The 12,823-nt window shown below is 40.2% G+C and overlaps 2 protein-coding genes across 8 annotated transcripts in view; both read left to right on the forward strand.

The window, feature by feature from the left end:
- atat1 (alpha tubulin acetyltransferase 1) overlaps positions 1 to 12,823 on the forward strand; it is a 77,975-nt gene that overhangs the window by 17,374 nt on the left and 47,778 nt on the right. The gene's annotated exons all lie outside the window — the stretch shown is intronic.
- LOC118565359 lies at positions 18 to 3,156 on the forward strand. The gene is made up of 2 exons (XM_036145647.1): positions 18 to 956; positions 1,520 to 3,156. Exons 1-2 carry the CDS (start codon positions 713 to 715, stop codon positions 2,200 to 2,202), a joined length of 927 nt encoding a protein of 308 aa, XP_036001540.1. The 5' UTR covers positions 18 to 712; the 3' UTR covers positions 2,203 to 3,156.

Here is a 12,823-nt window from a genome sequence, read left to right on the forward strand (position 1 = left end):
GTAAGACCTGTCAAATCTGGCTGAGTATGTCTTTTCTGTGTTTTACTGTTCTCTGATGACCACATAGCGTATTTTTTTAAGTATAAAGTGCACTGGATTATAAGGCGCACTTTGAATTAACGTGTCTATGTGTGTCTATGTCACACATAAAACGCACTGGATTATAGGGCGCATTACATTACACGTTGGTAGGGCCCTATAATTTCCGCGATCACGGAATCGCGGACGGAATCGCGAAATTGGCAAATTAACGCAAATCTAGTGTAAATGCGGAATTTCTACATTTGAAATGAAATTCTGTTTTTGAGTGGGAGAAGAACGTACGTCTGGGGGAAATACACACCGGGGGACGCAAATCTGGGCGGCACAACCCCTCCCGCTCCGTCATTTCAGCTCCCTCTCACCCTCCCCCATCAAAGCGACTCTCCACAGCTCCGCTTTTGGCGAAAAAGTTGAGAAACACGACGCTAAGCCCTGATTAAAGAGCCGAGCAGTTCCCTTGTGACTTTTACGTGTCAGATGAACTATTGTTTTGCAAGTTTTGTCAACATTTTATTGACTGGAAGGCCAAAAATACATGCACTGACCACTTGTCAGTGGTCAGGAGAAGTACAATAATGCTAGCAAGGCCACCACTTCTCTACAGACATGCCTTACTGCTGCATTCAAGTCTTCGGACTCAAGAAAAGAGTTTGTTGAAGATTTTGTCGCTATGTGTGCTGAGGCTGACATCCCTTTGGAAAAGATGACAAAACTGCGTCCGTTTCTAAAGAAGCACTGCAAACAGGGAGGAGCCCTACCTGAAAATGTAAGCAGTCTTCGCCAACTTCACCTACCCCGAGTGTTCGAGCAACATATCTCCTCTGTGCTAAAAAAGATCCGTGGGAAAAAGTACTCGGTTGTTGTGGATAAGACTACTGATGCGAGAGACTGCAGCGTCCTAAACATCGTCATTGGTAAGTTAGTGTGAATTTAACAGCCTGTACTGTACAATGGTCAACACTAAGTATAGAAATGTGTGATTGCATTAAATGATCCACCCCTTATCATTTTTTCAGTGTTCAGTTATTAACAAATCATTGCAACTATGTATAATATAACTAATAATATATATAACTGAATATAGCTAATTCAAAATACATAATGATTTATAGTTGGGCCAGGATTAAAAAACAACTGATGCCCACAGGGGAATCTGGGTGACATGCACATTAAATAAGATTAAAAATGTTTCATTCGAATATACCAGTTAAAAAATAAATAAATCCGGATGTTAAATTCTAAAACATTTGGAAATAACTAATCTCCTTTCCCTTTTTTTTCTTTCTTTTTTTTAAACTGATTTATTATTATAGTTATTACTACATGTATGTACATGTCCAAAATAAAATAATTAACTAAAAATCATGTCAGTACAGCCACTGTTGCCTTTTGATTAATATTAATAAATTAAATGAAAGGGACATTTAAAACTACATGTGAGAGCTAATGTTTTTTTTCTTTTTTTCTTTCATCACAGGAGTTGAAAATCAATATTTTCTTGTGGATGTCGTCTTCATGGATAGATGCAACTACTCAACAGTTTCCCAAGCAATACTAGCCTCCCTCCACAGCAATGATCTAGATCTGAATGATGCCTGGGCAGTGGTCACAGATAATGCTGCTTACTGTCTGAAAGCATACAGGGAGGTCCTGAACGAAGTGATGCCAAACAGTGTCCATGTTACCTGCCTCTGCCACATTATAAATCTGGTGGGTGAGACCTGGCAGCATTACAAATACTTTTCTGATGCTACCTCACTTGTGACATGGATGAGATCTGTGTTCTTCAAAAAGCCTGCCAGAAAGCGAAGATGGGTGGCGTTCCTCATCAACAAGGAGGCTGTGCAGGCCAAGGTTCCTCCTGAGGCTGTGTGTACCCGGTGGAATAGTTGGTTTGAGGCTGTCAAGTACCATGCAGAGCATGTTCACCTGTACAGACAGTTCTTCTTGTCAGAGGAGTCAACAGCCATGGCAGTCAAGAACATCCTCAGCCAGTTGGAAACAGAGGAGAAGATGCAGACCTTCACTCTCAAGTTAACTTTCATCTCAGAGGCTTGCTCCAAACTGATGACAGCCCTGACCATCCTGGAAGGAACCCACAGACCCACAGCAGTGTCTGCACACAATGTCATGGAGGATTCCGGGGTCCTACCTAGTTAATGGAACAGCAAAAACATGTGGTTATGGGCCCAAGACAGATGAGCTACTGAAAAAAATGAGCTTTCAAGAGAAGAAGGACGTGCTGGACAATCTCCATGATGCTTTTCATTTGGCTTTCACAAAGTTCTCAAAGCACTGGGACACACATCCAGCCAGAGATGTGTACAGGATGGCCAGGGTGTTTCATCCCAGACAGGCTCCGGCAATGAAAAAGCAGATTGAAGCCTACACTGACGCCCCTGGCAAACCCATCAGCAGAGCTCAGTGAGCAGTGGTTGGCCTATCAGCAATGTGTTTCCAGGGACCCCCTGCCAACTGATATGGAGCTTGCAAACTACTGGAGAGGCCTGAGTGCAAGATTCCCAAGAGTTGCAGAGGTGGCTGTGGCCTTCATCTACTTCCCAGTCAGCTCAGTTGATTGTGAGCGGAGCTTTAGCAAATACAAAACTCTTCTCACAGACAAGAGAGAGAACTCTGTATTGAACTCAATACAAAGAGGCTGGCAATCATGTATTTCAATGGTGATGTTTCTGATAGGTGGGAAGCTTAAATGAAGAAAGTTAGCTCACAAGGATTAACTAGTCCTACAACTTGAATACTTGTTTAAGTAACTTTTGATAAAAAGTTTCTGTCTGTTACATGATGACAAAGTCCACTTTAATTGTATAACTCAGGAGTACTTGCTGTATTTTGCCTTGTTTTTTATGCACTTTAATGTACTGTATGGAAAATATGATTCTTTATGAAATACTTTATAATTCTGAAATTGAGTAGTCCCATTTTATTTTTTTACTTGAAAAAGCTAATGGAGCACTTTTATTTATAACCATTGGTTCATAACCATTAATATTTTGTTAGTACTTAGAGTGCAGTGTTATGTTGCATCATGCAGTAAAAGTACTGAGTAAATGTGTTGTTTTTTACCTCAATAAATTTAAGTTCATTCCTTTTTTATTTGTGTATATTTTAATCATTAACATTAAGAAGGGCCCGGTGGCGACGGTGCATGGCAGCCTCGCCTCTGTCAGTCTGCCCCAGGGCAGCTGTAGCTACTAACTTAGCTCACCACAGTCAGGGTGTGAATGTGTGTGTGAATGGGTGAATGACTGAACTGTAGTGTGAAGCGCTTTGGAGGTCGTCAAGACTAGTTAAAGCGCTATACAAGTACAAGCCATTTACCATTTACCATTAAAAGCACATTCTTTTTACGACTGAAATAACAGTAAAGGGTAAAAAAAAACTGAATTTGCTAAAATTGAAACAGAAAAAAAACGGGATTTTTAAAAATTAAAAATGTTGAACAGCTTTGCCGAACGCGCCTTTCACGCCCCGTCGGTGTTGCTGTTCAGACAAAACGAACCAACCCACAGGCAGAGATTCTGTGCTTAACTAAATCATAGACATCCCCAATTTTCTTTAATTCAATTCAATTCAATTAAATTTTATTTATATAGCGCCAAATCATGAAACATGTCATCTCAAGGCACTTTACAAAATCAAGTTCAATCATATTATACAGATTGGGTCAGATTATACAGATTGGTCAAAAATGTCCTATATAAGGAAACCCCCATTAACGGGAAGGAAAACCTCCGGCAGAACCGGGCTCAGTATGAACGGTCATCTGCCTCGACCGACTGGGGTTACAGAAGACAGAGCAGAGACACAACAAGAGAGACAAAAAGGCACAGAAGCACACACTGATCTAGTAATCTGTTCTACATTAGATGGTAGTAGCGGGTGAGCCGTCTTCTCTGGATGATGTCACAGTTAACAGAACGCCAGACCAGGTGTACCTACTATGAAGGGAAAAAGAGAAAGTAAAAAGTTAAAAGCTGAAATGACAACAGTCATTTCAATGTAATACAATTCAAAACTGGAGAACAGTAGACTGAAGAACAGTAGAAATCAGTAGAGTGAGAAAATTAGACCCTGATGTCCTCCGGCAGCCTAGGCCTATCACAGCACAACTATAGAGATAGCTCAGAGTAACATGAGCCACTCTAACTATAAGCTTTGTCAAAAAGGAAAGTTTTAAGATTATTCTTAAAAATAGATAGGGTGTCTGCCTCACGGACCAAAACTGGGAGTTGGTTCCACAGGAGAGGAGCCTGATAGCTAAAGGATCTGCCTCCCATTCTACTTTTAGAGACTCTAGGAACCACCAGCAGACCTGCAGTCTGAGAGCGAAGTGCTCTGTTAGGAACATACGGGGTAATCAGAGCTCTGATATATGATGGAGCTTGATTATTAAGGGCTTTATACGTTAGAAGAAGAATTTTAAATTCTATTCTTGATTTAACAGGAAGCCAATGAAGGGAAGCTAAAATTGGAGAAATATGATCCCTCTTGTTGATTTTCATCAGAACTCTTGCCGCAGCATTTTGGATCAGCTGAAGACTTCGAACTGCATTTTGTGGACTTCCTGATAGTAAAGAATTACAATAGTCCAGCCTTGAAGTAACAAATGCATGGACTAGTTTTTCAGCATCACACCTGGACAGAATGTTTCTAATTTTGGCGATATTCCGGAGGTGAAAAAAGGAAACTCTGGAAACCTGTTTAATATAGGATTTAAATGACATGTCTTGGTCGAAAACAACACCAAGATTTTTTACTTTATTACCAGAGGCCAAGTTAATGCCATCCAGATTAAGTGATTGATTAAGAACTTTATTTTTTGAAGACTCTGGCCCAAAGATTACAACTTCTGTCTTGTCAGAATTTAAATGCAGGAAATTTAAAGTCATCCAGCTTTTGATGTCATCAAGACATGCCTGCAGTCGAAGTAACTGATTGGATTCATCAGGATTTATGGATAAATATAGCTGAGTGTCATCAGCATAACAGTGGAAATTAATCCCATGCTGTCTGATAATTTTGCCAATCGGAAGAATATATATAGTAAATAGAATTGGTCCAAGGACTGAACCCTGTGGTACTCCACAAGTGACCCTAGAGTTTGAGGAAGATTTATTATTAACATGAGCAAACTGGAATCTGTCCGACAGATAAGATTTAAACCAGCCTAATGCTTTTCCCTTAATCCCTACAGTATGCTCAAGTCTTTGTAGGAGAATATTGTGATCAACTGTATCAAATGCAGCACTGAGATCTAACAGGACAAGTATAGACACAAGTCCATTATCTGAGGCCATGAGAATATCATTGGTGACCTTCACCAGAGCTGTTTCAGTGCTATGATGAGCTCTGAAGCCTGACTGAAACTCCTCAAGTAGGTCATTACTTTGTAAATGTTCACATAGTTGATTAGCAACTACTTTCTCAAGAATTTTAGATAAGAAAAGAAGATTAGATATAGGTCTGTAATTTACTAACCCATCTTGATCAAGAGATGGTTTCTTAAGTAAAGGTTTAATAACAGCTACTTTAAAAGCCTGTGGTACATATCCATTTTCCAAGGATAGATTAATCATGTTTAAAATAGGACCACTGATCAGAGGGAATACCTCCTTAAACAACTTGGTTGGGATTGGGTCTAACATACAGGTAGAAGGTTTAGATGAAGCTAAAATTTTAGATAGCTCAGAAAGCTCTACTGCTTTTAAACAGTTCAGACACTGCGCAGGTTCTAAAGATTCCTCCAATGCTGCCTCACTTACTGAGGACGAGGTAATCATGTTTGGGAGGATGCCAATTGTTTTATTTTTAATGGAATCAATTTTATTTATGAAGAAACCCATAAAATCATTACTGCTAAGAGCTAAGGGAATGGATGGATCAACAGAGCTGTGGCTCTGGGTAAGTTTGGCAACTGTACTAAAGAGAAATCTAGGATTATTCTTATTCTCCTCAATTAATGATGAAAAATATGCTGCTCTAACTCTGCGAAGGGTCTTGTTATACAACAATAGACTTTCCCTCCAGATTAGGTAGGATTCCTCTTGGTGTGTAGAGCGCCATTTTCTCTCCAATTTCCTAACATTGTGCTTCAAGGAACGCAGCTCTGAATTAAACCAAGGAGCCAGCTTCCTGTGAATAATCACCTTCTTTTTCAAGGGACCTACATTGTCTAATGCAGAACGCAATGACGAAGTCATACCGTTTACAAAGACATGTATTTGTGAATTGGAAGAAACAACATTGCTGCCATCTACAGGGCATTTCTGCAATACGGAGGATATTAAAAAGGGGACAGACTCTTTAAGTTTTGATACAGCATTATCCGATAAAGATCTACTATAATGGAACCCTCTTTTGGGGGTGGAGAACTCAGTTAGATTAAACTCAAATGTTATTAAAAAATGATCAGATAGGACAGGGTTGTGAGGAAATACTGTTAATTCTTCACAATCAATGCCATATGTCAGCACAAGGTCTAAAGTATGGAGCCAAGAGTGCGTCGGTTTATGCACATTTTGAGCAAAACCAATTGAATCTAGGATAGTTTTAAAGGCTACACTAAGGTTATCACATTCTGTGTCAACATGGATGTTAAAATCACCCACTATAATAACCTTATCAGTATTTAACACCAAATCAGATAAGAAATCTGACAACTCATCCAAAAACTGAGTGTAAGGGCTTGGTGGACGATACAAAACAACAAACAGAAGAGGTTTTATTTCTTTGCAGTTTGGATGAGGGAAACTGAGGGCTAAATGTTCAAAAGAACTGTAGTTATTAATTGACCTGGGACTAATTAATAAATCAGACTGAAAGATGGTTGCCACTCCTCCTCCTCTTCCCACAGATCTGGGAATGTGGAAATTTGAATAATTGGAGGGAGTTGACTCATTTATACTAACGTAGTCCTCTTGTAGCCAGGTTTCTGTGAGACAAAACAAATCAATCTGTTTATCAGAAATCAATTCGTTAACTAACAAAGTCTTTGGAGGGAGAGACCTTATATTTAATAGACCACATTTAATTGTTTTATTTTTAGGTTCAAGGTGAACCGTATTGATTTTTATTAGGTTTTTATGATTTGTTCCTTTTAGATAAGTTTTTGATCTGTTAAGTTTTGGCTGTGGGAAAGACACCGTCTCAATAGGATAATGGATGGGTAACAGTACAGAAGCTGCAGAGAGGTGTGTTAAACTACGGCTCTGCTTCCTGGTCTGGACCCTGGGTTGTCAGCATTTAGGAGGACTAATAAATCCGGCCAGATTTCTAGAAAGAAGAGCTGCACCATCCAAAGTAGGATGGATGCCGTCTCTCCGGATCAGACCAGGTTTTCCCCAGAAAATTCTCCAGTTATCAATGTAGCCCACGTCGTTTTCAAGACACCACCTAGACAACCAGCGGTCGAATGATGACATGCGGCTAAACATGTCATCACTGGTCAGATCAGGCAGGGGACCAGAGAAAATTACGGAGTCCGACATTGCTTTAGCAAACTCACACACCGAAGCAACACCAACTTTAGTGACCTCCAATCGGCGTGACCGGGTGTCATTACCGCCAGCGTGAATAACAATTTTACTGTATTTACGCTTATCCTTAGCCAGCAGTTTTAGGTAAGATTCTATGTCGCCCGTTCTGGCCCCTGGCAGGCATTTAACTATGGTCCCTGGTGTCTCTAGTGCCACGTTTCTGACTATTGAGCTCCCAATAATCAGGGTCGGCTTCTCAGCGGGTGTGTCGCTGAGTGGGGAAAATTTGTTAGAAACGCAGACGGGTTGGTGGTTAACTGGGGGCTGAAATCTAGAGCTATGCTTCCTACGAACTGTCACCCAGCCGGCCTGCTTACGCGGCTGCTCGGGTGCTTCTGGAGGACCACTAAGTGAACTAACGCTAGGTCTATGTGGCTCCGCGCTAGCAGAGGGGCGGCTATCAGCTGGTCTTTCCATAGCACGGAGCCGGGACTCTAATTCTGACACCCTCGCCTCCAAAGCTACAAAAACACTACATTTATTACAAGTACCATTATCACTAAAGGAGGCAGAGGAATAGCTAAACATCTGACACAGAGAGCAGGAGATAAGGAGAGACTTGGTCAGAGACGGAGAAGCTGAAGTAATAGTAGGAGAGAAAGCCATTGTGGAGCTAAAGCTAGGCTAGGCTAAAGCTAGGCTAGCGCCCTTCTACCACGCCAAGAGAGCAAACCGTGAAACACGAGGAGTTCCTAAGCGTTATGTGCAGCAACAGAAAATGTTTTAAAAGTGCTTATGTGTTAGAAACAGATGTTACAGCAAAGAGATTAAAGATAAAAGCGAGAGAATCTGGAGCAACAGACCGTTGCTCACGCAGTGAAAACAGGAAGTGATACAATACGCCTTACCGCAAACAGGAAGTGACGTCAGCCAGTGGTCCCGTTCCTGACGTTTAGGGAAATTAAATATGGTCACCTTACACAGCTCTCTCCTAAGAGGGAGAGCTGTCAGGAGTAGTTGACTACACTGTCCTGTTTCTAACATAAGGCCAAAATAAATGGAACTTTTATATTGAATTAACTTACTTGCTTTATTGTTGTTAGCGCGTACTCCAAGCATGAGCTGCCGTACATGAATGTACTTCTAGTTGAGACATTACAGTCAGGCAGTCTTGTAGACAGCTCAGGGGGCCGATCAGGTAGTGACACAGTGTACCGTAATGCTCCGAATATTCATTGAGCGGACCGGCTTTGTTGCTAACTAAAGTCCTACTTATACATTTTAACAGATTTTTGAGCGCATTGTACCACATAAAATTGGTCAGTAAGAACAACTACGGTAATCATATATAAGGCGCACTAACAATTTTTGAGAATTAAGTGTGCCTTATAGTTCGAAAAAGACATTACTCTCATGATGCAGCCTGAAGGCTCCTTCCCCAGTGCAGCCCTGATTGGCAACACCTATCAGGCAGCAATCAACCTTGGACTCATTCCACCTGCTCACGTCTCTATAAGAACTCACCTCAGTTTGTCCATAGTCACCGGTTCGTCTCCAGTCCTCTTAACATCATGCCTGTCCTGTTCTTGCTCATGTCCTGTTCCTGTCTGTTCCCGTCTGCCAGTTCCTGCAACCTCCGTCTGGTAATGACTCTGGCTTTCATCATCCTCTTCTTGCTGCTTCAATAAACTCTGGAAACTAGCTGTGTGTGTGTGTGTGTGTGTGTGTGTGTGTGTGTGCGCGTGCGTGCTGTGTTCTGGGTTCATCCAAGACAAATTCATGACAGTTACAAGCTGAGTCACTGTTCTACACAAAGTGGTTATATTTAGGCACTTCACTTTCCTTAAAAGGAAATAGTAGGGTACACCCTGGACAGGTTGATAGTCTATCGCAGGGCAACACAGGACAAACAACCATTTACGCACACACTCACACAATTTAGAGAGACCTATTAACCTAACAGTCATGTTTTTGGACTGTGGGAGGAAGCCGGAGTACCCAGAGAGAACCCACGCATGCACAGGGAGAACATGCAAACTCTATGCAGAAAGACCCAGGGCCGACTTGAACCCAGGACCTTCTTGCTGCAAGGCAACAGCGCTACCCACTGCGCCACTGTGCAGCCATCTATCTATCTATCTATCTATCTATCTATCTATATAATATATATATATATAATATTATCTATATATATATATATCTATATATATTAATATATATATATATTAATTCTGTTATATCTATATATACTATATATATATACTGTCTCTATATATAAATATCTATCTATATCTCTATCTTCTCTATCGCATAATCTCTTCTCACTCTCCTCTTTTCGTCTCTATCTCTCTATCTCTCTCTCTCTCTCTCTCTGTATCATCTCTCTCTCTGTGTGTATCTATCTCTCTCTCTCTCTCTCTCTCTCTCTCGTATTCTGTCTATCTCTCTCATTGTTCTTCTCTCTCTCTCTCTCCTCTTCTCTCTCGTCTTTCTTTAAACCCTCTCTCTCCTCTCTCCTCCTGTCTGTCTATCTCGTCTATATCTCTCTGTCTGTCTCTCTTCTCTCTCTCTCTCTCTCTCTCTCTCGCTATCATCAATCCTCTCGGTGCGGTCTCTCTCTCTCTCTCTCTCTGCTGTCTCTCTCTCTCTCTCTCTCTCTCTCTCTACTCTAGCTCCGTCTCTCTATCATCTCTCTCTCTGTGTGTATCTCTCTCTCTCATCTCTCTCTCTCTATCTCCTCTCTATATATCTACACACATATACTTATCATCTCTCTATACTGTCTATCTCCTGTGTGTGTTCTGTCTCCTCATCTATGTGTGTGTATGCTATATCTCTCTCTCTCTCTCTCTATATATATTTTATTTATTTATTTTAGTATATATGTATATTTTTTTTTCTGGGATGTGTAGGTAATTCACATAGCCATACAGCAGAGGGCGTTGCATACTCTAAACCAGGGGTTCCCAATCTCAAAAAAAAAGAAACATAAACCAAATATATTATAAAAATAAACTCCTCTATATATCTATTTATCTTATAATATCCTCCTCTCCTCTCTCTTCTATCTCTCTCTAATTTCTCTATCCTTCTATATATATATATATATATATATATATATATATATATATATATATATATATATATGGCAGTTGCAGCTCAAACGTTATAACAAAGGTTATATAAATAAAATTAGAACATAATTTGAATTAAACTGTATAAATAAATTTACACATAACATTCACAGCAGAACCCAGAGACAGATCAGTCAATCCTCCACAACCTGAAACATCTCTGAAGCAGTCCCTCTGAGTGGATTCACGTACTAAACTCTAATGATCTACCTGTGTGTGTTCGCACTTTATTTATTTCATCTAACTGCTTCTAAATCTGAGTCCGACTCATAATTTACACCGCAAAATACAAACATGAAGAAGTTTGAATTGATTTGTGTCTGATGACTTGGAGCCAGCGAGCCACACTTTGGTAGAGCAGCACAGAGTAACAATAACAGAGCGCTCCATAAAGGTGTTATTAATCAGAGAAATAAAAAGTTATTTTCTGATTGTTTCACAGCGGTTACATCCTGCAGGTAAACACGCCCATGGCAACACTCCTCAGGTCTCCGCAGACCCATCTCTTGTTTGCCTGTTTCTGTCTTTAAAATGAACTGCACCCATCTGAATCACAATGAAAAGTATTACAGCTTTGTGCGTGAGCATAATCAAGAAATCACGTCTATCACCCCCAGCAGCAGCGGTAACGGCAGCGGTGTGGGCGTGAAATGCGCATGAGTGCTTGTCACCGGTTCAATCACGGCCCCATGAGCAGCGCTTTGTAGGCGCTGCGCGATTGATAGAGGCGGTCACTCAATTTAAACTTCTTAAAAAAACTTTCAGCCCAAATAACATTTTCCTCTGCTGACGTAACGACGTAAAGTCAGGTGAGAGAAAGAGACATTTTCTGATTGCTCATTTTCTTCTCCCGGATCCGTTGGGATTCTCTCCTCTTTTGCCTCCAATTTCTCTCTCACTCTCTTCCTCTCCTCCTTAATGACTAACATTGACCTTAGATGTCTCACCTGCCTGACAGTTTCCCTGATTTCAGCCAATTGAGCATATTTGCGAGAATGATTGAAGCAGAGACCACAAGCCATGTGCGCATATACAGCACAATACGGATATTTCATCTTAAAATGAAGCGTAGAAGAAGATTACTTTTGAATAAAAAAAATTTGTGTGAATACTGTATCGTTCCATTATGACACCCAAGCACCAGACCGAGGTGTTGCTGCTAACACTTTATTTTAGGACAAACAGAACGGGACAGCTTTTACCCCACCAGTCCTCCGGACCCCCACTCCTCCCCGTGGAAGCCACACATTTCTTCTGATATAACCCCAAAACAACCTAAGTTAAAGAAACAGTAAGTGTGTAACAGCACTTAGCAATAAAGTATAATACGGATCATTACAATACATTTACAATGTATACAATACAATACAATAAATTTCCAGTTTTTGATTTTAATCTTTACAAAGGAAATGTTTATTTACATGTCTTTATGGTGTGGGGAAAAAACATTGTCAAACCGCCATAACAGGTTACCCTTTTCTGCAACTCCTGTCTTACCTGTTAGAATAGAAATACTTTTATTGTACCATAGTGGGGGAATTTTGGAGTGACAGAGGCAAAAACACATAGACGGAAGAAAACTTTCACACAGACTTGCACTCAAGGTTAAATAATATGATTAAACCTAAATGTAAAGTTAAGCTATAAAGCAGAAGATAAAAATGTTATTATAATAATTTCTTTATCAGAAAGGGAAAAATATACTGTGCAGATAATGATAGATATTTCGGTGAAAAATTACATGTTCAAGTTAAAAAAAGAAACACAACAGTCGATTTGCAGAATGACGTAAGAAACTGTGATTTCATTTAGTCCAACATGTTGAACTAATCATGGATCCCTTTAAGGTAAACATTCTGGAGACGTGATAACATTATAGGAGGTTACAGAGGTTGCTCAAAGGGTGAACACTATAAGTTTATAACTACTGTCGTTTTCCAATTCTTTATTTTGTTAGGATCAAGTTATGTTTATTATTTTGTTGCAAGGAAAGTAACTGTGACTTTGTTATAGTTTAACTTAAAGGCTATATACTATATGTTGTTGCTGTATATTATATTGGCCCTAAGAGGGGGGAAAAAAGATAACATTAGCACTATAAGTGATATATAGCCTACCTATGAAAGAGGGCCTCCCAGGACACTTTTTCTC

Source organism: Fundulus heteroclitus, chromosome 13, assembly GCF_011125445.2.
Source record: "Fundulus heteroclitus isolate FHET01 chromosome 13, MU-UCD_Fhet_4.1, whole genome shotgun sequence".
NCBI lineage: Eukaryota > Metazoa > Chordata > Actinopteri > Cyprinodontiformes > Fundulidae > Fundulus > Fundulus heteroclitus.